The sequence below is a fragment of the Solea senegalensis genome, linkage group LG2, assembly GCF_019176455.1.
Source record: "Solea senegalensis isolate Sse05_10M linkage group LG2, IFAPA_SoseM_1, whole genome shotgun sequence".
NCBI classification, from domain to species: Eukaryota; Metazoa; Chordata; class Actinopteri; order Pleuronectiformes; family Soleidae; genus Solea; species Solea senegalensis.
Window position 1 is genome coordinate 6,705,051 of NC_058022.1, and position 27,877 is coordinate 6,732,927.

Sequence of the window (27,877 nt, forward strand, 5' to 3'; positions counted from 1 at the left end):
AATTGGATTTCCAGAACAAGCGAGAATCTCCTTTCTCTGTGTGCTCTGCTCCAGTAATTGGGGTTAAATGAAATGGCCAACCATGCACTAAGCCTCAGTGGGTGTTCGTCAGCGGGTGTGCGCGGTATAAAGGCAACATCTTTATCTTAATTCTCATTGTTCAAACGCGCTCCAATGTTTCACGTCGCAAAAAAAAACACAACGTTTGTTAAAATAAAAAAAGGTATCAAGGTAACTTGCTGTGTCGCATGCCTTTAATATTTAAATGTGCAGCAGATCACATCACTCCTCTGCTCGTGTAATCGCACGAGTTCCCTTTTGAGTCTCTCTCCTTAGACATCAGAACAGCCAGCACCCTGGGAATTTTTAAAACTTATCTTTTTAAGATGGCTTTCAATTTCGGATTAAAGGGGATATATATGTACAATTATTCATGCTTTAGTAGAAATTAGACCTGCTGCAAACCTAACACCTGTAAGAAAAACTCTAAAAGATGTAACATCATGCATGCATGCAATAAAACCTCCTCGATAAACTAGTGATACCAATACCAATATCACAATCTCAAGTATCCGATACCAGTCCGATCACTGCACGACTGCGTGAAACTGCGGTAACTTCATTTTACACACGACACACTAACGAGTGTAAACACCTGTTAAATATTGAGATTTTAGACATATCCCTGGTAGTTGTTGGAGATTAACCCACATTCTTAGGGTTGTTGAGTAGTTTTAACTGATCTACAGTTCTGCACTGAGTTGTGGGACGTCTCTTCCTGTGACCAATCAGTTCACGGCAGTCTGGTGACGTCATGCATAGTACCTGCTCAGTCTGCTTGGAACCCCGCCAGAGCAGGTACTAAAAAAAGTACCTGGTACCAGGTACTACGAGCCGGTGGAAACACGCCATAAAAATCATATCGGCGTATCCCTACTCAGAACCCAAAAAACCCCACAAATACTGTATATAAAAGGCAAAAAAAGGTTTTATTCATCTCAGCACGTAGTCTCCCATGTCAACTGTTACAAGCCCCAGCACATGCGAACATCGTGATGAGGCTGCACTTGATCGACTTGATAGCATGTGATAGTTTCTGCAGACTCACCAGACGTCCTCCGCGTCCACGTCGCACTCTGCCCCAAACTGGCAAATGTCACAGGTGGATGTCTCCTTCTGTCCTGCCTCGGCGGAGCCCTCGCCTCCTGTAAGTGAGAAAAGTACGAAAAATATGTCACACCTGTTTCATGTAGGACAACAACACCACCAGCGCTCTGTTCTTTGTTATATATACACTCTGTAACCCAGCTGTTTCAAGTGGAGTGAGCAAAAACTCTAACAAAGCCCTGTGACAATGCAATGTGACCACGAGAGATGCGCCAATACATTTACATTGGGTTTTATTCCTAAATAATCCCGCAGAATCTATCACCCATCATCCATCCATCCATCCATCCCCGCGTCCCGTCATCCCCTCCCTCCCCGACAAGTCCCTCTGTCTGTCTCTCACGCCCCTAATCCCCACTGATCTTTTCGGAGTCCCTCTTTTATTTCATCGCGGCTGATTTTTCTCGCGCTGTAAGTGCGACGACTCCGGTGTGGGTGCTGGCGTCAGGCTTATGGCGGCTTAGGGACCCTGCCAGTGCGTATCATGAGCCGCCGAGGGGGGAGAAGGGAAAGACAGAAAAAAGCAATCTGGCCAATCTCAAATTGCATTCTCCTACCACAGAGGACTCCTCCAGTCTCTGCACACTTTTACTCGTCTTCTCTTTCCCCCTCGGCCCTCTTCTCCATTAGACAAGCTCTATTTTTGTTTTGTTTTTTTTTTAAATTTCAAGGACCTGTGAGGACACCTTCGGAAAAGGAGATTTTTAATCTCCCCCAGCACATACACAGACATCCATACTGCATGTCTCGCATGTATTGCTGCTTCTGACACTTTGCTATTACTCATGATCCCCATGTGACGCGCCGCACCAGTGGGAAAGCACTCTTAAACATGATTTCTCCCCCCTGCCAAGCTGAAGTCGGTTTTGACACTCACTTCTTTAAGGTCAGTTAACTTCACTCTGCTTGTTTTGAATGTTAAATGGAGTCAGTGAAGAGCCTCCTCCATAACACTCAGCTGCTGGGTTCAGATTATCCAACAGCTTCATTCACCTCCTTGCTCGTGTCCAAAAACACACAATACGTGCCCAGCGAGATTGAAAAGTTCCTTTGCTAAGGATGCGAAGCTCCTTTCAAACACCAGTACCTTTACTTTCCTCTGTGTGTGTGTGTGTGTGTGTGTGTGATGTTTTCTTCCCCTTTAGAAGCTGCAGGTGTTGGAAGGCAGCCATGGCAGCGAGGCTGCCGTCTCCTCTGAATGCTGAACATTTGCAGTCAGGTGGCAAAATGTACATTCTGTATTCACAGCTTTACTGTCAGGTCATGGGACTGGCAAGACTACAAGGTGTGAAGCTGTGTTGGCACAAAGCCCAGGGTTGGAGCCTCAATGCCACATCAGGATAGTGTTGACTGACAAAAACCTGAATATACTTGTGCACGTGTACAATTTTAGAGTCAAAACAGTTGGAAGACGGTTCAACTTTTGAGTTGATGTCTCTTATTTGACGAGACGATTGTGGAAAGTAGCCCTTTTTTCTGCTTGGGGATTAAAACCGGAGTCTCATGTTGGAACGGAGCATGAGCTAACCAAAAAAAAAAAGAAGGAAAAGCTAGCAGTGGGGTGTGCAACTACACTGAAAAGGTGGAGCTAATTAAAAATAATGAGCTGTGTGAGTTGTCTCTCCACCATCTGTCTGTGCAACTGATATCATGGAACCCGAGTTAAACAAAACTAAATATCAGTCGTACCGCTGAGATCCACCAGCCTCCAGACAAACTATTAATGTTTATACACTTCCTGACAGAAATCTGAAGGGAAACGCTTGGTCGCACATCGCATCATCAGTGTTAAAAAAAACAACTTGTCAGGTACCCTACTATCCAGTTCCACCACCTTTAACACTCTCACAGGCTGCATGTGCCGCTCTGACACCATCGCGTCCAGAAAAATAACCCCCGACGATGTCATCGGTGCCATGTCATAGTCGCTTGTGGTGCCGCATCCTCTTAAGTGGCTTATTAAACCTACTGCAGCTCCATGTGCGTACGAGTAACGGTGTAAGAATGTGAAATGTGTCATTGGTCACACACCTATTATGAAACCAGTGGTAAGAATGTAATGGTTCGGACAAGCTGAGCCGCTGCAGCCGAGCTTGAAAAAGCCAGGATGGCGCATTTCATTTACCACAAGGCGACTCAAACGCATTACTTTCACTCGGCCCCGCCATGCCATCGCTGCGTGCTGACAAAGGGAGAGGCAAAGCCTATAATTGGCTGGAGCCTGAGCTCCAAGAACAGCTGATTAGTTCACAGCAAGTTGGAAACGCCATTAAATTGTAGGATAATTTATGCACCGGAGACACATGCAACCACATCGCAGTCGGAGAGCTGGGCTCAGACCCACTGGACTGCTGCAGTTCAGTGTGATCCACGAGTCCCTTTTCGCCTTTGGAGCGCCAAAGTCTTTGGTGGTTCTGCATGACTAATCTAACTGCAATCACAGTGTGAGCTTGTGCAATTACATAAACACACAAAAGGCAGCAATTTAATGTAAATAAATGTGCGCACAGGTGTGTGTGTGTGTGTGTGTGTGCGATACAAATTCTGTTTGGTTACACTCATCAGCTGCTCTGACAGACTGTGACTATCCGGGCATGCCTCACCTTGGATTTCTATGAATTTAAAGTGTTCGGCCTATAAAGGTACTTCTGATGCAGAAATGTTATGCATTATAGTAGATTTTGAAATTCCCAATGTTCTATTTAGTTAAGTCTCTAAGTAGATATGCTTTCAAGGCAAATTTTCATTCTTGTTCCCTCATGTGTTCAAATGTGCTCGTTTCTTTTTTTTGCTTCACACTTAAGTTTAGGATTCTGTCAACACTGGAAAGCGCTCCAGATTGAATTAGCCAGGTGTGACTCTGACCACCGACGTAAATGTAATTTCCCTCATTTCCACCTGTCGCGTATGTTGCGGTGTGTGAAATTTTCGCCGAGCTCTCGCAGGCGCTGGAGCCACAGCCAGCCTCTCTATAGACTCTCTGTTAAATGATCATCTCCACATAAAGGCATGTGCAGGCAACCATGTAAGCTCTCCCACGACTTTCCTCTCTCCTACACGAGAGAGAGGGTGACGGGGAGAAAGTGAGAGACAGACCAAACATGATTCTGCAACACCTCCCTGGATTTCTTCTTCCTCTGCATGCGTGCATGTATATTCACAATGCAAATGGCATCATCGTCTTATTTCTTCCTCTTCTCTCTGTCACAGTGCAGCTGGTACATCTTTACACACACACACACACACACTTACACCCAGATCCCAGTACATGCTGCTGCAGGCACAATTACCAAGGGTGACTAGGGACAGGCAGAGTTTCCCACTCCTGAAATCCCTGATAGAGTCTCCTGTAGCACTAACACAACATCTCCCCCTGTTTGTGTGTCTGCTAATCCCTGGAATCAACAGACACGGCTGTGTAATGACTGAAATGATTAGCCCTTCCAGTGCCCCCGCATTCGCCCCCACCCGCGTCCACACCCCAAGAAGTATCGATCCACCCTCGTCCACACCAGACTGGCCTCCCAGTCTCACCTTCATCTTTCTCAGTCACAGTCAGCTCTCTGTCACAAACGTGAATGAATTTCGCAAGCGCGCCTCTCGAGAAAGACGGATTCAGAAGAGACGAGAAGCGAGGACGACGAGACAGGAGAAACCCCGAAACGTGGCGGATCAGTAGCAGCGGTGCCGCGGGGCTCCCTCGCAGGTTAAAGAGCAGGGTTTTCTAATCCTATTACTGGTCTCTGGAGCGTCGCAGTGTTGTCAGTGCTATGCAGCCATGTATGCAGACAAGTTCATACGGAACAACAACAGAACGTGGTGTCTAAACGCACTTGGGGGGAGGTGGGGGCGAGTCATGCACTCACCGGGGTGCCACAGAGGATGGGAAAAGGTTTATTGTGAGGGAGGAAACCAGTGTGACATACTCCGAGGTTGAGTGGTTCGGCTTCTGAATCCTGTGAAGCACAACCAGGGTCTACATTGTCGTCTTGGATAGTGTACATGTCTTTAGCTTCCTGCAATCTTCCTCAGTACCTTAAGGGCCCACTAGGGGGCCCTTCCCCTCCCTTTGGGAATCAGTGCTCCAGACTATCATCCAAATATGGCCTTTCCATTAACGCCAGGCCACTTCTTTCTGCTTCTGCCGTTGTTTATTGACTGACGTTACACACAATTGTGCTGCCTGTAATAAAAAAGGTTCCACCGCAGTCTTTAGACAATTTTATGATAAACACAAATCAGGGAAATACTGCGTGTGAACTACTTTCCCAGTGCATTCAGCGGGAAGACGCCGTCACGGAGCGACCCACCCATCCTTTTGATAAGCATTGCTTTGAGATGCAGAAAATTACAAAATGTGCTGAATATTCTTCAGAACACACTGAGGTAAGAGAACATTTGTTGTTGTGTTTCAGGAGGAAAACAGCACGCGAGAGTCCTTTGAAGGAGCTCCAGGGTTCAAGGGCTGAGATGGAACGCGCTGTTGCCAAAGTGATTCACCTGTCACCGCAGCTCAATGGCTGCTGGGAAAAAATAAAAAAAATAAAAAAAATAAAAATCCCATGACACCGGGGCGAGGGTTTGTCAGGCGGCACATTAGAGAGGAGATGTTCTGTGTTGCAACAACAATGAAAGTGAAACTACAGTATGATTTATGTGCTTAAGCTGTGATGTCTACATACCTCTAATCTCAGCCTCAGTTCAATCCAGATTTCACAGGCTGCATGTAGTTCTGTCGCAGTTCAAGTGATTTTGCAAAGATCAGGGGATAAATTACAGTAGTGAGATCTGAACCATCGCTCTAACTCCAGCTAAAGGAGTGACGGCTTCTCTTATGCTTTCTTCCTACTTTTGGCCTCATACCACTTTTCAGTGTCCGATACGATACCCACATTACAACCTTGAGTATCTACCAATACTGATATTAGCTCAATATAGTCTTCTTCTCTTTTAAACAAATTATAATAAGAGATTATCAAACATTTTAAATCATTTTCTCCCTCACCCTCCTCCTCTTTCTCACATATACTTCACCCACTGGTATAGTGAAAGTAGATTAACACGGAGTTATTTGTTTAGTTATTATTTGTTTAATTTCCTATGCACTCCGGTCAACATCCCTCAGCTCCACTATGATCACATGCCCTGGTTTATACAGTATTTCAGTATACCACCAAAGGAAGTACCACTGGTAGTAACACGTACCACAGTTTGAGAACCATCTAGCTGACATCAGCTTGTGCTCGGGGTCATGCTATTATTCAGGTTTAAACTAAATACTCAACACCGTAACCTGTAAAATGTGTTATTCTAAAACTGCATGTTTCCTGTGTTTTCTGGATGTGTTCCAATAAAGTGATAAATAATTATACACAAAATATATATATATAGACATATATATGTATGTATTTATATATATATATGTACATATATATATATATATATATACTGTATATACATATACATACATAATATTTTGCAGTGTCGGAATATGTATTGTATGACGTGCTTCTTGTCTGTACACAGGCCGAGTACACGCAGCAGTCATTGTTTACATGTGCACTGTATGTGCAAGGACATGGTCGTGGTTTGCCAGTGACATTCTGTGGCAGTGAAACAAAAGAGAGGCACAAAATGGAGAAAAGAGAGGAAGAGATATTCAATTAAACGAGCATACGGAGAGAATGAGGGAGCATTTCTGTCAGTGACCGTACACACACACACACACACACACACACACACAGGAGATGTAGGGCACTCTAGCATGCGGCTATCATACAGATGATGAATGGAGCCCACACACACCTGGAAAACAGCAAAAGACCACCACGACCTTGGTTTGCGAACACAGAGGGAGAGACAGGGGGGAAAGGATGTTGGTAGTAGGGGGACGTGAGAGCGATGAAGGCTGATGCATCCTACACGCTGCATCAGCCTTCATCTGTGTGTGGTAAGTAAAAACAGAATCAGTGTAAAAACCCCACACATGACTCACTATTGTTACTGAGTCACTCCTTTATTTTTTTCCCAAGTTTTCGACTGGTTACTGACTAAATCCATTCACGATGCTTTGTTCAAACTTGTCGAAGCGCTACGGGGGAGTGTGATGATCGTTGTGCTCATCACAAAACAATAATGCATCACTCAGCCTGCATGACTGCGAGTGCACGGGGTCAAACGCTCTGAAAGAAATTGAATGTAACGCTCCATAAATGCCCATATACATAGTGTAAATGTCCACTTAGGTACAAGAGGACAGGGAAACACCTTGTAGACTGTAGATAGTGCACTATAGTATACATGTAGTACAATATTACCATATTAGCCACCCACTTATTGTAACCTTCTCAAAGCTGTTGTTTTAGGTCAATTACCCGGTTGCATTGACTATTCCAAAACACTTGTGATAAATGAATGTACAAAACCAGCAAAACTAAATGATTCCTATTGACAGGCGTGATGAATATGCACCACGCGCCGGTTTCTTCCCGTCAACGGTCACGTGAGCCGTGAAAGGTGATACAGGAAGTGATAAACTCGAGGCCTGGGATGAAGAGGCAGAATCTAAGGGTATACGGTCACATCACACAGCTGCACACAGTTGGAAGTCTCACTCGTCTCCAATGTAATCTTTGAATTGTGTGGGGAGCTCCATTAAAAGACGACAACGCTGACAATTAAACGATGAAATCCATCAATCAAAATGACATTATCAACGGGCCACTGCCCCAAGTGGCCGATCAGATATGGTGAGCTGGGCCAGAGAGTGATCCATAAACATAATGGACATTAGTATTGAAAAAATGACAGATGAGACTGCCGACAGCGGCCAGGATTGAATTTCTGTTCTTTTTCTTCTTCTATTTTTTTTTTTACCCTGCAGGACGCCGCATTGCTTTTGCTTTTTTTCTCTTTTCTCTTTTTTTACAAAGTCATTTGTCAGCCATGAGGCAGATGAGGAGACGCTGAGTTCCTCCAAAAAAAAAGTCTGACGCAAATGACTCAATGAATCAGGGCAATAATGTGTGTGATATCAATGTTAATGCCATCAAACCGGTTTTATGCGCTTTGGCAGTGAAACATGAAACAAACTATGTGTAACTAACAGTATATAACTAAGTTATATATTTTTTTATATTATTTATATATAAATAAATATATATTATACATTTATTATATAAGTTATATAATAACTAACAGATGGACCTAAAATGGTCAGAACTGATCTCTGTGCTGGAGTTTAAGTAGATTTTTTGAGCTCTTGGTGACTGCCCCTGTATCATAATAAGTTTTGTCCTTGATCCTGTATCATATTTGTTGGATGCTGTGTTCAATTCATGTGTTGTGTATGATACTAAGCTCCATCTAAAAGGGAAAACGGACTCTTTTGTACATTCCACCAACATTGCAGTCTACTTCTACTTTATTTTCTATTCATATAAACAGACGAGCAGGGAAAACCTTTCAGTCTTTGTTGAACGCACTTGTTTGGGTTGAGTTGTTGTTGGTTATATGTATATATGTATATATATATATATATATATATATATGTATATATGTAGCTCAGATGTTCACAAAAGGCTTTGTGGATCCACTTCATGAACAGAGAGAGCCATGACGTCGAGCTACAGTGGAACAGTTAATTTTAATGGGGCCAATTTTGGCTTCACTGCTCCATAGAGACGGGCAATACAACAATAATTATCACAACATAGCTTTGGTCAGTAACAAAGGTTCAATACCCTGCGATATAATGTAACATGTAAAATATGTTTAACTAGTGCTTGTTTGTTTTCTGCCCATACACATATTAAACACCTCAGTTAAGTGGTTTCTTTATGATCAATCTTTAATTATCTGGCATTTATAATAATAATATCATTCGATAGAGATTTTTGGTTCCATGTGGGTCTGGCAGTCCACACATGGGTACAGCATTTCCCTGCAATTTATTGTGCAACCTGAAGCATGCACTTTTGACAGGGTGGATGCAAATTTTGCGGTTTGACATGACCACATAGGGTCTCTGCGTGGCAATATTCATCATTCATTCATCACATGGATGTGGGTTGTTACACACTTCAAGTAAACTATGAAGTGTGTCATTAACTCTTTTGACCCACTTCATGCCACCGGATGTCCAGGTTCGTATTCTATTGAAATAACTTACTTTTAGGAATTTGATGTGTGTAAAAGTATCCGGGTCGTGTCTTAATATCACCCCAGCACATGTTGTACAGCAATGCCATCAAATCTGGATACAACAGGAAGCAGAATAGCAGTTTTGATGAGGAGTATTTGCAGAGCTTTGTCTGCTCAGAATATTTAAGCCCTGCCATTAATGAATCTGAGGGATGCTGGCACAAAACTTGACATGGCTCTATTATCCGTGCAACAGCTATGTCAAAGACAAGCTTCCATTACTTGATTTGGATTCAAACGTGGTCTGACATTGACGTGCAGGGTACAGCAACCTCCAAAGACATTGCTAACTTTCTTTACCCTACTTTTCCTTCCTCAAATCATTTGCCCTCTGCTTACAGGCTCCACGGATCACACCCTTGGATAAGGAGACAGATCCTTGCACTTTCCAAAGCAGATGCTGCCTAATGAAGGCCACAACATGCACAAGTACACACACGAACACACACAGAGTGACCTACTCAAGCCTTTAAATCCAGCACTAACAAGGTGCACCAGCAGCCAGGTACATCCACCATTGGCAGTGCCCGGGAAGCTGTTAATGAATCCGTGAACAAGGTCCCCAACTGGGTCAGAACCTTTGTGAATGGATTAAAAGGAGGAGTTATGGCTTTAAAACTTCATCTTTGCCAGCTTTGAGAGGATTAGGCCCCGCATTCTCCTCTCCTTTCGCCTGAGTGGCTTTTTCAATCCCGTTCACCACATATCTGCAGTCCACTGGAGCTCTGCAAGAAAAAGCTGCAGAAAACAAGACCCATTCACTGCATACTCAAAGAAAACAACAACTCATGGGTTGTGTGTTAAGCTGGATGGATACATACTGAAGTGTCCACACTCACGGCTAATTTAGAGTGTCCAACTGTGTGCCTACAATCCCCAAATCTGCATGCGTTTGGACTGTGGGAGGAAACCGGAGAACCCACAGAAAACCCACAAACACACGGGGGAGAAGAGGCAAACTCCGTGCAGCAAGGCCCTTGTTCCGTCTGGGTCACAAAGACACTGATATTAGGAGAGAAAATATTTATAGCCACACTTTGCTATGAGCTTCCTTGTCAAAGGTGTGGAAGTGAAGATCTAACACCACCTCCATGTCTGTGGGTTGTCTGTGAAGAGCCAGGGAGCAATTAGTGGCTCACAGTCATATAACAATGGAAAACTGCAGTAAAAACAACCTCCTCCACTCTGTAAAGTTCACCTAAGGACATGGCATATGGAGCTTCTGCTCATTTGTGTCTAGACATCATAACATAACATAAAAGTCATATTTGTTTGGGTACAACGGCAGCCATTTGCAAGTTTTTTTTCTCTGGGTAAATTTTCCCCTGATACCAGAATGAACGCACAGCTAAGCAAGTGTTGCGCGCCTTTGGAAGACAAATCTAATGTGGATCACAATGTGGTGGATTACACCATTAAGACATTTCTGTGTTTGCCACTTAATCAACAACAGGACACTGAATCAGCATATAGGTGCCATTCTTGCCTTTATATTTGCTATGGTTTAAAAAAAAACAACCCCATTCCTGTTCCTGTGTCCCAGAAAAGACTGTGATTTTAATCTGGAAACATGCTGAAGCAGCCCAGAGCAATGCACATTGTACTTCAAATAACACAGGGATGCAGGCTATTCCTAAACAGGACAGCCATCTATTTAAAGTTTGATTCTGCTAATGCAGTGTGACGGAGTCACAGCACTCACTTGTCTTCAATAAGCATTTTGGTTTCATCAAGCGCATTATGAATTATTCATCCTTTGTACTTAATGTTAAACGTTTTCGTATAAACAAGACGCGGCTGAAAATGGGTGTTTTTCTGATTATTTTTAGTTCCACCTTTCGCAGAATCCGACGTGATTATTTTGTCAGGAGAAGGATTGCCGCGCGTTCGGCGGTGTAATCAGTGCAAACTGTTTTTGTGCATTTTCACACATGCAGAAAGTTTCATGGACATAAGTACAGAGGAACAACAACTTGGAGAAAACCCCGGGTAGTGCATTAGCAACGTTAAAGTGATATTTCAAGGTTGTTCTTTTTAATTACGCTTCTATGACGTGCAGACAAATGCACTATGCCACTTTTTCTGAAGAAAATCTTTTGTGAGATTGCACTGGATGGCGTATTGAGTCACGTCATGTATGATTTTGATCATTTGCCGAGTTAAAATGCGTTATTTTGAGTTCTCTGTTCAGATTTACCTCAGAGCAACACAAACCTAGTCCAGCAAGCTAAACACAGGGTGGGGAACAAGTGGATTACGGCACTTTGGTAAAAAGACCAGTCGAGCGGCGAGCACATTCTCAAGATAGCATGTGCATAAGCAGGAGACACTTATACGCGTTATTTTACATCAGTTTTACGTCCGCAGCCATGTTTTCAGTGAGCACAGTACAAACACACTGACGTTTCCAATGAAGGACAGTGTTCTCCAGCTCCAACAATATGAGAAACCTGGACGTTTCACTCCTTCTGGAAACCCATTTGAATAATATCACTTCTGCTCATCTGTGTCAGACGAGCAGTGGAGTAATGTCATTTTTCTTTTCTTCTGCCTCAGTTGGTGCAACATTCATGCTCATGCACCTCTGGATAAATTACAACGAACAGTTGGACCAGGATCTATTAAGGAAGCCTGAGCAAGGAGATCAGATGATGCTTCTTATCTAAACTGGGTAATAGGTACATAGTAATCACAGCTATGATGTTTTTGCTGTATATGTGAATCTCTGATTGTTCCTGGGTCATTGTATGGAAGCAGAATAAGAGCCACTGGAATATGACGTCAGCCTCCTTGGTCCATGCAGCTGACAGTGATGAGGCACATCGACATGAAACTTATCACTGTTATTACGGCCAGTGGTTTTGTCTTTATCTATCCCTCCTCCTCCTCCTCCTCCTCCTCTCCATTACTCCATTATGTGTTCTCTCACACACAAAGTGCACAATGATTTTGAATTTCCTTTCCCTATCTTCCATCAGGATGCTTGTTGGAAATTCAATTAATTTCTATCCATGATTGCACGAGCAGCTAGGCCACTCTAACCTTGGCATATTTACCATCCAGGCTCCAGCATCCATGGCGGGGATATACTGGAATGAACTGACGTGGAATGAGCAAACACCCTCGATTTCTCTCACTCCGCTCTCTCTCCATCCACACTTGTGGGAAATAATGATGCGCTCTTGTTTGTTGAGTAGGTACTTCTGTAAAAATATCCCCTCTGATGAAGCTCGCAAAGGCCTCTAATGGCCCACCTGAACCTACTACAGTGTTGTGCGGCGGCGCGGCGCTTCAGCGGATAGGTGCCAACTACACCTCATTATACTGTGATTGTATGTTAAAAATACCAAAAATTATAGAAGCAACTATCTTTCAAATACATTGGCTGAACCCTTTTATTTGGTACTCGGAACACATTAGCTGTGCCGACGAGTGGCGCGCCAGAAAATGCCTGTCGAGTGCAGCCGTTCAATTCTGCGTTTTCCTTCGATGATATACTGTATGTCCTCAGATGCCATTATCTGGATCAAACACTTGTAATCGCAGTTAACTTAGTGTTTCCGGACTAATCAGGCATGACATTCAATTCCATTTCATTTGTTTAGTGCCGAATCACAATATACATGATCACAAGGCACTGTGCAACATTATCGAGAGCAGAGAAATCAAATAATTCACACAACGAAGAAGCACGAGGCGACAGAGGAGAGAAAAAAAACAAGGACTGAAAGTATCTAAAAGTAAAGCCTTAAGGAAACTTTTAATTTCATGGAGTTGTGGCCGATAATAAGTGAACGCAGGTATTCACTCACTACGTTTGTGTCAGTCCAACTGACAGAAAAATAACAGGAAAACTGAACACAGAAGAAGGGAAATTGACCACTATGCTCTTCCAGCATAACATTTTTTTTTTAAATATATTTTAAAGTTCATGAATGGTTGAATGACTCACAAGCTTAACTGAAAAGCAGCAAAGGCTTTTGGCAATCATTATACTGCTTTACACTTCACAGTATATACAGTACCTTTTTGCCAAGAGGCAAACCGATGATAATAAAGAATGATATTGCTCTGATATCAATTAAAAAAAAAGTCTAACACCTACAGAACAGATATTTTTTTTAATGAAAAAGTCAGGCCAAGGTTGTCAGTGTCCCTGGGGAATATTTAAGTCTGATGCAAATGCTTTAAGGACACCTTGGCTGAGATAATGAGACTTTCAAAGCCTTTACCGACCTTGGCAGACTATGAAAAAATAAATAAATAAAAAAAAAGCAATAATAAAAACTCTCAAAGATCCACTCATTAACAAATTAAAATGGACTTCCCCATTCAGAGGGCTTTATTTACTTGCTGGTACATTAATGCATTCAGTATTGACTTTACACTGGCTTCTGTCCAGCTTTGACTCACATGTCGGGGCTTAGATTTCAGGCAGAATTTCCTTCACACACACACTGAAGCAGGACCTGTGATGGACTGGCCAGCTGTCATGTGCAGGCCATTATGAACATGAGCATCCATGAGAAGAAGCAGCAGCCGCAGCAGTTCTCCGATGGGAAGCTACTGCTCTGTTCCTGTGGACTCTTGAGTTGTCTCGAAAAGCTTCCGTTTCATTTTGCATTTTTGCTTCTTTTTTTTTTTTATCTTTTCTTTTTTTTTGTTTTGAGCCATTTAGAAGCAGTTCACTCACTCGTGTTACACCACTTATTTGATATCTGTCTGAGCCACCAAAATGTGTATTCCACCAGGGCTTTCAAAGTGAGCCGAGTTTTCAAGAGGCTTCGGTTGAGTGGTTGAGAAACATATTTGCTTGAGAGACATCAGCAAACTATCAATATGGAATATGAAATTTGTTTTTTTTGTATTTTTGCTTTCATGTGAAGTTTTCGCCCCCGTTTTTCTATTCTTTATTTTACACTTGCTTCTCTGCTATTTTACGCTATTTAATTTGACATTTGGCATTTTGCATCTTGTGGGCTTTGCCATTAGGCTTCGCCTGCATTCAGTCAAAGCACATTGGAAACATCTATTTTTAAAAGGTGCTATATACCGTAGAGAAAGTTATCATTGCTGTTATGATAAAGGATAAAGGTTTACTGCTTGACATGCAAAAGCAACACATTGGAGGCGGCAGTTTTGCAGTAACAGGATTCCTTCTCGGCCAGTACCAACAATAACAATAAAATAATTGCAGTTTTCATTAGATTCTGGATATCGTCATATCACAAATGAATATCTGTGAAATCTTGGTCCTGGTTTTGAAGCATGATGCAGGACTGATATTAAGGTGTTTTGACACATTTTATGATGAATGGATACATGGAATTGTCATCAATTACATAAGAAACAACTCAAGGTTGAGTATTTGTGTTACTGCAGTATTTGACCATAGTTTCTAACACATGTAAATATTCTTTTTTTAAACATTAAAAACCAGAGATATGAAATAAAATCTAAAATGAAATGCAACAACTGCAAGTACGTCATACAGATCATAAACAGCGAGAGGTTAGACATTTTAGATGTTATACAACACTGTGTCCTGTGAGAACCACAAATCTCTGAAAAGAAAACTTCATGAGCTCAGTCAACCTGCCTTTGTTCAGATTTGTATTGATGTATATCGAGATGTAGCTGGTTTATCAGGCATTAGCTCTATTTGAAATTGTAAGACAAAATGAAGAATGTGTACATTTGTTACTGGAATTCAACCCTCGGACTCGCAGCTCAGCCTGAATTCAGCCCCAGTGAAGTCACATGGCTGCATGTCCGATTTAAAAAAGTTCAAAAGCCATTTGTTAAGCAGTTTGACCTCTGTGTGCCCTTGCACTGCTGCTGCATACACACAAACACTCCCTCAGCCAGGTCTGATTGTCACACCAATACAATAACCTCAAAAATGACGCGCTGCAGCTTTAAGTCTGCAACAAAACAAAGCTAGGACTTTAGCCCCATGCTATACCATAAAGCAACATATGCAGTGTCTTTGAGCAGACACTCCCCTGACATTTCCTGTCTAGTGACCCCTCTCTGGGCAAACACACACACACACACTGGTGACTTTGGCACAGTCGTGTCCCTTCTGTCCCCATCACCTGCTTGCTCCATTGTGCATCAGTGACAGAAAATCTCAGGGAATGTCAGCTTCCTGCCGGCAAATACTCTGTAGCGACTTCACTGGTGTCAGCTGGCTGCTCAGTGAGCCACGCCATGCCACGACTAATCTCGCCACCGGCCTGTGGGGCCAATCTCACACCACTGACTGTTGGAGAGGAGCCTTGGACAGCCGGATGGCGGGAGAGTGGTGGCAGGATTTGGTCTCGTGGGTGGAGGAGGTGGAGGAGGAGGAGGAGAAAACTAAGAGCTAATGGCTAATCCTGTGCGCTTCACCAGAGAAGTTTGGCCGGGGCTAAAGCGAGAGCGACAGGGAATAGAGGAGTGGGAATCGGACCAGGACAGAAAAAAAGGGAGCAGGAGTAAGGAGAGGAACAGTAAATCCATATAAGGGTGAGGAAGGAAGATGAGGTGAGGAGTTGGTGGTCAGTGGCCCGGAAAAACTGACAGCACACATCCAAGAACGCTGATAAACAAATACTATCACAATCACATGTGACTGAGGGAACATGGCAGTGCAGAGGCAACAACACGAGCTCACGTTTGAAACTTGCTGCAAACTTTCGTGGGCACTTTTCTTTGTGTTTTCAGTCACATTCTCCCGTTACATCTCGACGTAATGTACAGTATAACGAGGAACACAGGTCATCTGCACGGACCTGCACATGAATGGTAAATTCAAACCATGACCATGGGATTTCAGATAAAATACAATTACACAAATCAAACTAAATAAAGACTCTATTAGCTAAACTCTACAGAATTACAAATGCATTCAAACGGGAACTTTCAGATTCAATTCCAACGCACCAATAACAATTATGTTTGTATAATTCAGTTAACTCTAATAACAAGCGCTTGTCCTTGTGCAATAGTCACTCTTACTTAATTTTTTCATTCAAAGAGTCTTTTTTTCTTCTTTTAAATATTGAGTTATTTAAGTTGTTTGTAAAGCACTTGATTTGCTCAAATGAGTGTTATGCAAGCCTAGTTTAATTGATCGCACTAAGTGCACTGACTGCAAAAAAAAAAACCCAGGCAAAAAAAACAAACCGAGACGCACACTGTGCCAGTACATTTGATTTTGTTAGGGTTATATTTGAGAGAAAATGAGCTTATTATACACCAAAGTATTTACAAAAGGGAAGGATCCCTCTCTTCCTGCAGCACAGATGAATCAGGGACAGCAGGACTCTAAAGGGAAACCTTATTAAGGGTTCTGTGATGCAAAACCAACCAGAAAAATGTCAAGAGTTGTGTTTATAATGAAGCTCTCGAAGAAGACACGTTTCACCACTCGAGTAAATATCCATCCGAACATTCTAAACGTCTGTATCGCTAAACAACGGTTGCCACCTGTGAAGTGTAATTGGAAAACAGCACAAAATGCGCAACATGAGCCCCGTGAACATGATTGAACTCAATTCATTAAATTGTAAAACAGAACTGTGAACCTATCTGTAACAACGCCATAAAACGAGATTGGGATTGAGATACGGGAGTGTTGCTTTGCTCATAAAAAAAAAAAAGAGAAGACTCTTTAAAATATACATTTATATCCACCTGTTTATTTACAGCCCTGCATGTGAGGAGAGGAAGCAACAGAGAAGACAGTTTAACGCTTGTTTTTCAAAAAGTTGCCCAAAAGCTGCATCGTTGTGTTAACGTGAACATGACGGACGCACATTTGAGAGATCATTTCGGAAGGAAAAAGAAATAAATTGAGATTATTATTTTCCATTATTGATGAATCCGTCTATTATCGTCTGGATCAAGGGAGTCAAATTTAAATGACCCAATATTCCATCATGATATCCCAATAAAGACATTCACCATGATATTTCACAGCGTTTCAAAGTAAAAGTGCTTGTTTTGATATGGAATGATATACACTTGACAATAATAAAATATTTATGATGGAAAATGAATATTTTAACAACACAGAAACAGCCAGAAATAAGTCAAAACATAATTAAAACACTAAATTATAGACTGCATATCATTTATCTTAAGCTGCAATCTCGAATCTTGAGCTGTCTCAGCACATTCAGTCTTTGAATTTGAGGAAATTGGGCCTGGGGGGGCCGCCAGTTTGACACGTGCGTTCTAGATTCATCGATTATGTGCATAACATGTCATCCCATCTGGAAAACTTTCAGTCAAGAGGAGCAAAGAAAACAGAAAACATTCACATTTATGAAGCTGAAATCAGAGAGTATTTGTTTAAAAGAAATCACACAAACCCATGAATTATTTATCAAAATAGGTGTCAGTGAATTGATGAATCAATCTAATTATGTATCAATATTGTATAAAGCCATAAGAGCAGGTTAACAAGAGGCAGTAAACTGGTTACTCAGGTCGTCTGCCTACAGGAAAATCACAGCTGTATTCAGAAGAGTCATCAAGATAAATAATTAAGATAAATAATAATAGATTGTTTTGTTTTGTCATTCTTGGGGAAGCCATTTTGAGACGCGGGAATGTGTGAGCCCTCCACGCCGCGTCCACATGGCAAACTCACAGTGAAGATGAGAGCAAAAGATCACCAAGCTGTGACTCAATCTTCTCTTATTCTCACAGAAGAGGCATTTGCAGACATTTTTCTCATCAATCAGCACCGTCACACCTCCCGTCGATGCAATCTCGGAGTGAAAATACACACCACTTCACCATTTTGGCGCTCTAAATGATCTGACGCCCCGTTGTAAACAAACACACAACCACAGTGGGGGTTTCTCAATGCACAAAGTATATGTTTTCCACTTAAACACACCAGCCCTTTAGCGTGTACCCCCCCAAACACACACACACAACCACACACTCTGACACTTTATTGCCACAAGGGATTCACCCACTCATCCTGAGATGAGTGCAGAGACTGTTGAAGCTGATAAATAAACAGCCCCTCAGATGTTTACATATGGAGCACAACACCGCTTGAGGACTCCGGAGAATAAGTGGAAAGCTCATTTGCGCCGTCGATAAAAAGAATCAGAAAATGGCTGTCCCGCTTTGAGAGGATTCAAACTGAATTTACATAAAGAGGAAAATATTATAGAGCAACGGCAAAGAGTAACTGCAGATTGATATGCACATGTGGTTTCATATACGGGATATTAACACTTCTGAGACGTTGTCCTAATGGTTTTGTCCTGGGGGACGATCGTCCTAATGAGGGAGTTTCCTGGTGCTTGACTTTTTTAAGTGCAGTATGTGCGATCTGTCCAGCGTGCAGTACATTGGACAGACAACCCAACATGCAATGCGAGGTTCATGAGTCCAGTTCTTGTACCCGATGATGATAAGACTGTACATGTGGTACACGCAGCACTTGATGGTGACCTGTGCGATGGTCCCGAGTACTTCATATCAGCTGAGAACTGTCGTCTATTCCGGTTCTACCATGAATAACTATGTTCAGGGTTTCTGCAAGTTTCAAAAACTGCATTTTAAAGTCTTTTTGAGATGTTTTTTTGTGCCGGTTTTAACCAGCAAACATACAAACGTTTTCTTAAGTCAAGACAAAGGTCACTGACTGGAGAGTGACCCTTAAAAACAAAATGTTATCCACACTCAAAGTGTATACTCTCAGGCGTAATTATCAGTTCCACATTTTGTGAATTTATGACAAAAGGCAAAAACTTTAAAGTTTAAAGCACAACAATTAGTGATTAATGGATGTTAACATAATGAAGACTTTCATGAAATGCTTAAATTAAGGCTTTTTCATGCGTAAACATTAAGTGTTCAAGTAACAATAAGTAACTTGAAACAATACAATGCAACAAACAAAGGAGTTCCTGCTAATAAAAGCTTTTTTGTATGAATAGAAATGACCTGTTCTGGGTTACTGGTGCAATTAATCTCAAGTAAATGAGAAAATATCCTTCTCCTGCTTTAATGGACCACCTGAGATAGCAAGACCAAGTGTTATGACCCTTCCTTCCTTCCTTCATCCCTTCCTTCCTTCCTCCCTCCATCCCTCATACCTGCAATTAAGGCCAACACATCTCTGTATCTGGACGATGCTTTGTGAATCAATTTTGGCTGCAGTCTCCCGCGCTTTAATGAGCTGCGCTGGCTCTATGGTGACAAAGGAAATGACAGCCGCCGTAATTAGGATTTAACAAAACTGCAAGTTGTAGAAAAGGATTTGCTGAAAGAAAAAAAAGCAAGAGGTTCAGCATCGAGGTGGAAGACGATGCCGCCGCTCTTTCTACTGTTGCATGAAGGATTGTTTCTCTCAGGTCAGAAGGATCACGGAGGGGACTGTTAGTCTACAGTCACACTCGACAGGGCCGTTTACAGCTCTGGACAGAACAGGAAGAAAGTGACATACGCCATTTAGTTAAAAAAGGAAAAAAACGTCACAGCATGTGAAAAGGAAATGAAAGCCTGAACCAAAAAACGCTTTGTTTATAAGCTTCTCACGTTAATGCACATTACTGAAATTATGCTAATGCCGGTTTGTGCGATCGGAAAAATTCCAACAGTTTCTGTTAAGTAGAGAAGTTGCACGTCAAAGCCGACGTGTGGTTAATGCGGTGATTTCACTCGCACTGTTGCAGGAAGCCGGCGAATCAGCGTCTTTGTCACCAGAGAGGAGAGAGTTGGAAAAACACCTGTACTTAGTTTTCATTTTTTGTAAACTAAGTACAAATGTGACTTTAAATATGTTTTATACTGTTCACAACTGCAGTGTTTTTTGTACATAAAACCATTTTTAAACTGTTAAGACACCAGTTTAACATGCAGAAAGTTGTAAACAACTGCCAGATATTGAAAGTTATTCTGGAAAAGTGGGCAAAAGCATTTACTCACAGGACATTTTTCTCTTCTTTTTAGGGTTAGAATAAGCAAAAAAAAAGTCCAGTCAGACATTTTGCGACTTGGGTGTCCACACTACACCGCTCCTCTGCTCCCTTCACTGGCTTCCTGTAGCTGCTCGCATCCGCTTCAAGACTCCAGTGCTTGCGTTCCATGCTACAAACGGATCCGGTCCAGCCTACATCCAGGACATGATCAAAACCTACACCCCAGCCCGCCCACTCCGCTCTGCATCGGCAAACCGGCTCGCTGCCCCCTCACTGAGAGGATCGCAGAGGCACTCGCAGAACTCGAGACTGTTCACTGTCCTCGCTCCCAAATGGTGGAACGATCTCCCCATCGACATCCGGACAGCTGAAAGCCTCCACATCTTCCGACGCCGACTAAAAACACATTTCTTCCGACTCTACCTTGACTAAGACGACGAGAAAAAAAACTTGTACATCGCACTTATGACTAGCACTTCATAGTTTGATCTACTTGAAGCTCTTACTTACTTCTAGCTCTTAGTTGTACCCAAATGTTTAAATGCACTTTTGTAAGTCGCTTTGGATAAAAGCGTCTGCTAAATGACATGTAATGTAATGTAATGTAATGTAATGTACTGTAATGTAATGTAATGAAGGGTTAAGTTGAGTTTGGTTCATTTTGGAAGCACATGCATCACCTTCACTTTGGGAATCACTGCAGCAGACTTTTAAAATCCCGTAAAAGCAGCCGCTCCCTCTCTCTGTCATGCGCGCACACACAGCTCAGATTCATTTTGTAAAGTGAACACTTGATTCCCTGTTCTTTCCCTTAATCTGAGTGAAACCCCGTCATGACAGGAATAAAGTCCAGTCCTCTCCCTCCTCTCTATCCCAATATCTGACCATCCATCCCTCCCTCAACAAAAAAAATGCATGACAATAAAATCCCTGACACAGGGGAGAGCGAGGGCTGTCCCTAAGGTGACCCTGCTATTCTCGTCAGCCTCCGTCCTACTTTTCAACCGTCTCTACTGATATCTGTGACCACGTACGCTGCCCCTGGACCTCACTGCCGCCGCTGCTGCTGCTGCTGCTGCTGCTGCTGCTGCTGCGGCCCCACCCCGACTCATCTCATTCAAATAAGCTGCTGCTGCTGCACAAGAGCTCGTGCATACTCATAGACCTAATGCATTCCCTCGCCCTTACATTAACCCTAAATCCAGGTGTTAACCCTGAAAAAGTCCTTTCAAAAATGTCCCCACAAAGATAGTTTTGTATGTATACACACACACACACACGTTCCCATGGAGAGAGGATGGAAAAGTGATGGCAGCAGAGTTTAGAGACTGAACACGGGGGTTTCAGCGATAAAGAGATCCGTCTCATTTTCAGATCTTATCCCTCTCAGTCAAATATTCTGATGTTGTTCCTGTGCCAAAAAAAGAACCGGACAAGACTTCCTCATATAGGCTCTGGCGTGACATGTTCTCGACGTGACCGTGACATAGATCTGTTCTTGCAGATGGTGACTGTGGTCAACAGTCCCTCTCTATATTGTGTCAGTGAGAGTCTTTATTTCACCATCTGTGCAGACTTAATGATTCATTCCATGAAATACAAAACGAATGATTGGCACATAAACACATAATATGTATGAAGGTTACAGACGCCGTTTTGGCCTTTTTCTTTTTCGAAATGTCCTAAAAAGACAAAACAAAAAGAGAACCAATTTTGATCTACGTCAGTTGGTCTTGAAAGTGGGAGGCGGCTACACCCGTTCCAGACTCATACTCTCAAATCTCAAATGACTCTGAGACGCAGTCTGGCATCAGCCAGGTGAGCTTCACTTAGAATAACACACGTTTACTTCTCTCATGTACAGATGGGATTAAATTAATTTTGTTAATTTTAAAGATTTTGGTGAATTCCCATTATTGGTTAATCGTAAATGGAGAAAATGTCCACATTTGGGCACACAACCAATTTGGTTTTAAAATTATGTTTGCAAATATCAAATGCTAATTATTTTGATCAGAATAACCACCATGACAATTTCAGTCGATTATTGGCAAACCAAAAATAGAACTACATCGTTCCAACAACTTAAGGGGAGATCCCATTCAATGAAAGAGTAAAATAACCCCACAATAATTACTACAATTGATGCTCTAAGTTTAAGGATTGTGTTTATGACAGAAGCTCCCGTTTGGTCATAAAGAGGCTGCAGTTGTGGTATTATGTAATACTAAGCAACTTTTTCTCCTTTTATATTAACTATTACACTTGTTTTTGACATAAATCAAGTCTGTGACAACCTTGTCACAGTGTCCGAGAGGATAATGACATTGTGAAAGCAAGACTGAAGAGATGAATTTAACCTCCATTACATATACAATCAGTTTTAACTGATTTGAAAAAATTAAGGTTAGTCAATTAAGGCTTAAGGTCAGAGCAAGATCACGCCTGAGGGCAGATACGAGGACACAAACTCTATGAATGCAGAGGTGAATGCAGCATTTCATGCATTAGCCTCTCAAGAAAATTAGATGCAGTTAAATTTAGAATTCAGAGTTGTGTAACGCACATTTCCTGGGCGACGTGTTTGAACAATGTTGGACCTTTAATTCTGAATCCTGTGACAAATGGTGCCTGAAATGAACATGTTCTGATATGATTCGTTAAAGGGGCGAGTGCATGTTGTAATGACTCATGAATGAATGGGATAATAATGAAAGACAGTGTCATTTATGGCCTCATTCGTCAAGAAAATGCTTCCTAAAATAGCACAAATGTGTCAGAACCCCAAAAAACGTGCGTGTTTACAGAAATATTCCTGTACGGGAAGTCTCTTCATGAATGTCTGCTTCAGTCAGGGTCAAGCTTTTTAACGAGGTCGGAGGCCTATCTGCCCTTCGGCTTTCACCTGTCTATTAGGTTGGAACATATTGGCTAGATAGGGTCTCTGTGCATGTGTGTGTGTGTGTGTGTGTGTGTAAGACCTGCAGTTAGACTGACCAAATAGGGAACACACACACACGCACGCACGCACGCACACACACACACGCACACAGGCGGGCTGGCGGTGGTGCGCCTTATCGTTATGCTACAAAGTGGGAAGATTAGATTACTCACTTCCCCAAACCTCTAACTTGGTTACCATGGCAATAGCAGTGTGACTGGGGCAGCAGTTTGTCATTGTGGAGGCTGCAGAGGCATGGATGGATGAATGGATGCATGGAACACTCACCAGGGGAACCACAGGTCAGGCTGCTATTTACAGCAGTGAAACACAATTCTCTATTCTATTCTATGAAGCAATATCTTTATATAAATACCCGTGTTCATGTGCTTTAACATCCACTTCCTATATACTAAAGACTCACATAAGGAAAGCATCATCAGAGCACAACATATTCTGTTTCCTCATCATTCTAAATGTTATGTAATACTGGTCGAAATCACTGGATCGGATATCGGACGGATACAAATGTACAATCTTGGAGAATGATGTCACACAGAGTATTATGTCACAAATGTGTTGTTAACAACTTCATACGTTCATAAATGGTCTAAAATTGGACTAATATCGGCATCAATTTGTGATATCGGTATGGGGCACGAAAAAGTGGTATAATTTTTATGGTGAATATGATGAATCACAATGTCTGAAGAGACAAGAAAAATAATAAATGCAGTTAATTGTGTCATATTGTGAATTTATCCGTGATTATTATGATGATTCATATCTTTCAGCGCTAAACCCTGCAGTACAATATGGGGTTGTTGGTGTTTTGTCATGTGACAACAGTCCATCACTTTTCAAAATATTACATCGCAAAATCAAATAACTGTCAGAAAGACACTGTTTTGGCTACTTTCCTAAAAATGTGTGTTCCGACTTCACATTGTGATTTTTATTTTGTCATTGCTTCCTACCGGACAAGGGGGATCAATTGAAATAAATTCATAATTGTACTATAGTGGGGCCTTGCAGTTAATTCAAATTAATGAAGTGCTTGCAAATCCATAGTGTTGTGGCTCTGATCATTAGATTAATTACCCCAATCATGCTATTGTATTTCAATTAAGCCAAGTGCAGTGTTTATCTTTTCATTTAGTCATTCAGAAAAACTACAGGCACAATAAAGAGTGGAGACAGCGGCACGCGGCGAGTCATGTGCATGAATATACAAACGCAAATGTAACACCATGATCACCAACATGTGGTTTTAATATGCTCCATAAAAAGTCTCAGACTAAACACAGATCAGGAAATAATTAGAGACACACACACACACACAAAGGAAATCAGGTAGTTGGAGAGACTGAGAGAGACACTTTGAAGAATGCCCCATAAATACTGGTAATTAGACCGCAGACCGTCTCGAGGCTCCCTCGCCCTCTCTCCCTGCTGCCCGAGACTCGTAATGGACTCATTTCTTCCCATTCAAAGAGAAAAATGGCTCTGATAAGTCACGGGACACCATTTTGACCTTGACAGAGCACTTCATTTAGATAAGAGTTACCCTTCCAAACTGCAGTGAAATTAGGTCACTTGAATGCCGGCAGCCCACAGAGCCCACAGAGCCCACACAGCCTGACGCGGGATTTGAGACAGGAGTGTCCTGCTGCGTCCCCGTCTCGTGTCCTACAAGGTTCTTTATAGGTCTACGGATTTTTCAGAAAGCACACATTCATTTTGGTGCATTTAAAAACACAAGAATGATCAAGGTTATTACATTTTACATTCATTATGATGGATTCAATATAACAGATCTGGTGATGAAGGTTGAAAGATTTGGAGAAATTGGAGCATAGAGCAGAATGAAAATATAAATGCATCAACGATTATACATTTTAATGCAAGTTTAAGAAGTTAAAGATATGAATTGTTTCATGTGTTATTTTGATGATGAAAAACGATAAACGGGAAACTTTACATTAAGTCAAGGACACATTGAGGATTGAGGGATTTAGGAGCCCCCACACACATGTTGGGTTCTATTAAATATCCTCAAAGTCAAGGTGATAGCATATTATAGTGGCATTTGTGCATGAGCAGGATAGAAAGAAGTTAGTCTATTGATGAACTGACAACCAAACCCTTTATTCAACATAACACAACCTCACTAACTTGTTTTCAAATGACTATTTTGTCTTATCTAACGTCTCCTGCACGCTCATGGAAATTAAGGTTTTTTTTACACAAAGATGTCATTGTGGATTCAGTCGTTATCAGTGGGCCTTTCTCAGCTCGGGGGCCCCCCGGGGCGACTCTCTGCTTTGCCCACCCCTTTTGCGACTTCATGCTGAAACATTGGCTAAATATACCTCTGCAGCTTTATTTTTAATTTTAGATGCGCAGTGTAATATTTGTCATCTTTGTTTACATCTAGTGTTCACAGCACGAGAGTATGCATGACATCTCAGGCCGCGTTCGCCCTTTGTCCTTCCACGTGAGTGCAATTCAATTTCTTCCACGGCAGAATTAGATTTTGACAAAATGTCCGATTCTGACTAAAAGGGACCACGTGACCGAGCATCTCACTGCACACACACTCACTTGTGTTCTCGCTTATCAGATGAAGCGCACAAACACACACTCACATCACAGCTGGTTCACACACACACACACACACACACACACTGAACTGTCTGTAACTGTGAAGACAAACACACAAGTATAAATGAACAATATTGATACGGGAGCTTAAACTTCATCGCTTCAGGACAGACTTTACAGTGTGTGTCAGTTTGAGGACGCTCTTGTTTGTGTGTCCCAGCTGTGCACATTTGATTTGAATATATAGAGACAAACAACCGTCCAATCACACACTCATCCAGAGAAACCCAGAGAAAACCCACAAACACACGGGGGAGAACATGCAAGAAAAGGCCTGGGCCAGGTTTACGAACCAGCAACCTTCGTGCTGTAAGGCAAAAGTGCCAGCCACATGTCCCCCCCTGTGACTCTCGGGCTGCAATATCACTCAGTGAAAGGTAAATAAGGAAATAAGTTGAAAAACTATTATTATTGTAGAAATGAATCACATAAAAATAAAATATGAAAAATGTCCTCACAAGAACGGCTTTGAGGCCAAACTGGAACCAACCACACACACACACACACACACACACACACACACACACTATGCAGCCAATGAAACTGGCAAGTACCCAGCTGACCCAGGTTTTATGCGTGTAGATTTATCCTTGGCCATTAAAATACATTTGATTTTTACCGGGCTGGCTCTACACTGCAGGTTTCCTCAATAGGAGTCCAACTCGCCTTTTACAACCACTTTCTTTAACCTTCTCCCCTGCTCATAAAACTCCAGCCGCTCTCTTCCTTCCACCTCTGCCAGGCCCGCCCCTCCTTCTCTTCTGCATCACTCCATCTATTCTGACCTCTGCAATGATTCTATCTTTATAGCGGATGCTTGTGTCCCTCCTCCTCCTCTTGCCCTTGCCCTCTCACTCCCATACTCGCACAAATACCCTTTCTGCCCCCGAGCTGTTTTTCCCATAATTGTCTCTTTTCCTCTTGAATGATCAGGTTGTTTTATATTTCTCTGACAGTCGCAGAATAAGGAGAGCTCTCAAGGCTCTACTTTGAGCCACCGAGAGGTGTCAGAAGATTGGTGGTCATTGTGCGCCATCATTCATGGGGGGGGGGGAAAAACCCCCCGCTTTAACTGGCTTTGAGTGGATACTGGACCATTCTCAGACGTGAAATGATACTAAACTCCTCACCCTCACGTTGCCTGATGCATGCCGGATATCACCGTTCAGCCGCCACTAAAGGAAATCGCCTAAGTCTTTATTGGTGCCTCGCACCTGCAGCTTCGTTACAGCGGTGACAAAATATAGAAAGAAAGAAAGAAAGAAATCAGGCTGAATGGCAAAATGGAATTGGACGGACACAATTCTTAGCTCTAGTTATGTATATATAATAGCTTAAAAGTACAGTTGGTAGTATGTTTTGAAATTAAGACTGCTGCTGTATCTGCTCTGGGTCTCATCTCTATCTCTAGTGCTTTCAATGGAATGATTGCTACTCCAGACCTGGTAATAACGACCTATACTGCAAAAAAAACAAAACAAATAAATGTGTCAGCAGAGATAGAGCAAGTGCTTCGGGTCATCTGTTGCGTGTATAATGAGTGCTTCTGTCCACACTCGTATGATGAGAGGAGCTCCAAACATCAGTATTTTAAACACTCTGATCTGTCCTATTATAGCTTTATTTTAAAAAATAAAAAAGTTTTACATGGTTTACTATCCACGAGTTTATCACAGAGACCTGTGTCTTTACTACAGGCCCCTGTAAAGCTTTGCTATCTTAATGCAATGGTTGCCATCAATGATTTAAAAGAAACTACAGTAATGATTACGTTTCAACAGAAACAGCGTCAGGTGTTTGCTGAAAACCGAAAAGCTCTTCCTTCTCACCAGCAGACGACACAAAGCACACAGAAATCAGACATTTTCATTAAGGAGGGGGGAAAAAAAGAAAAGAAAAAAAGGAATGACTTCATCCATGACTGGGGGCGAGTAAAGGGTCAAATCCAGGCGCATACACGGACACAAAG

The 27,877-nt window shown here is 42.1% G+C and overlaps 1 protein-coding gene across 1 annotated transcript in view; it reads right to left on the reverse strand.

The window, feature by feature from the left end:
• tmeff2a (transmembrane protein with EGF-like and two follistatin-like domains 2a) overlaps positions 1-27,877 on the reverse strand; it is a 102,607-nt gene that overhangs the window by 19,290 nt on the left and 55,440 nt on the right. The window contains exon 5 of the mRNA XM_044019408.1: positions 1,109-1,205. Coding sequence (XP_043875343.1) covers positions 1,109-1,205 — 97 coding nt within the window. The remainder of the gene's footprint in view (positions 1-1,108; positions 1,206-27,877) is intronic.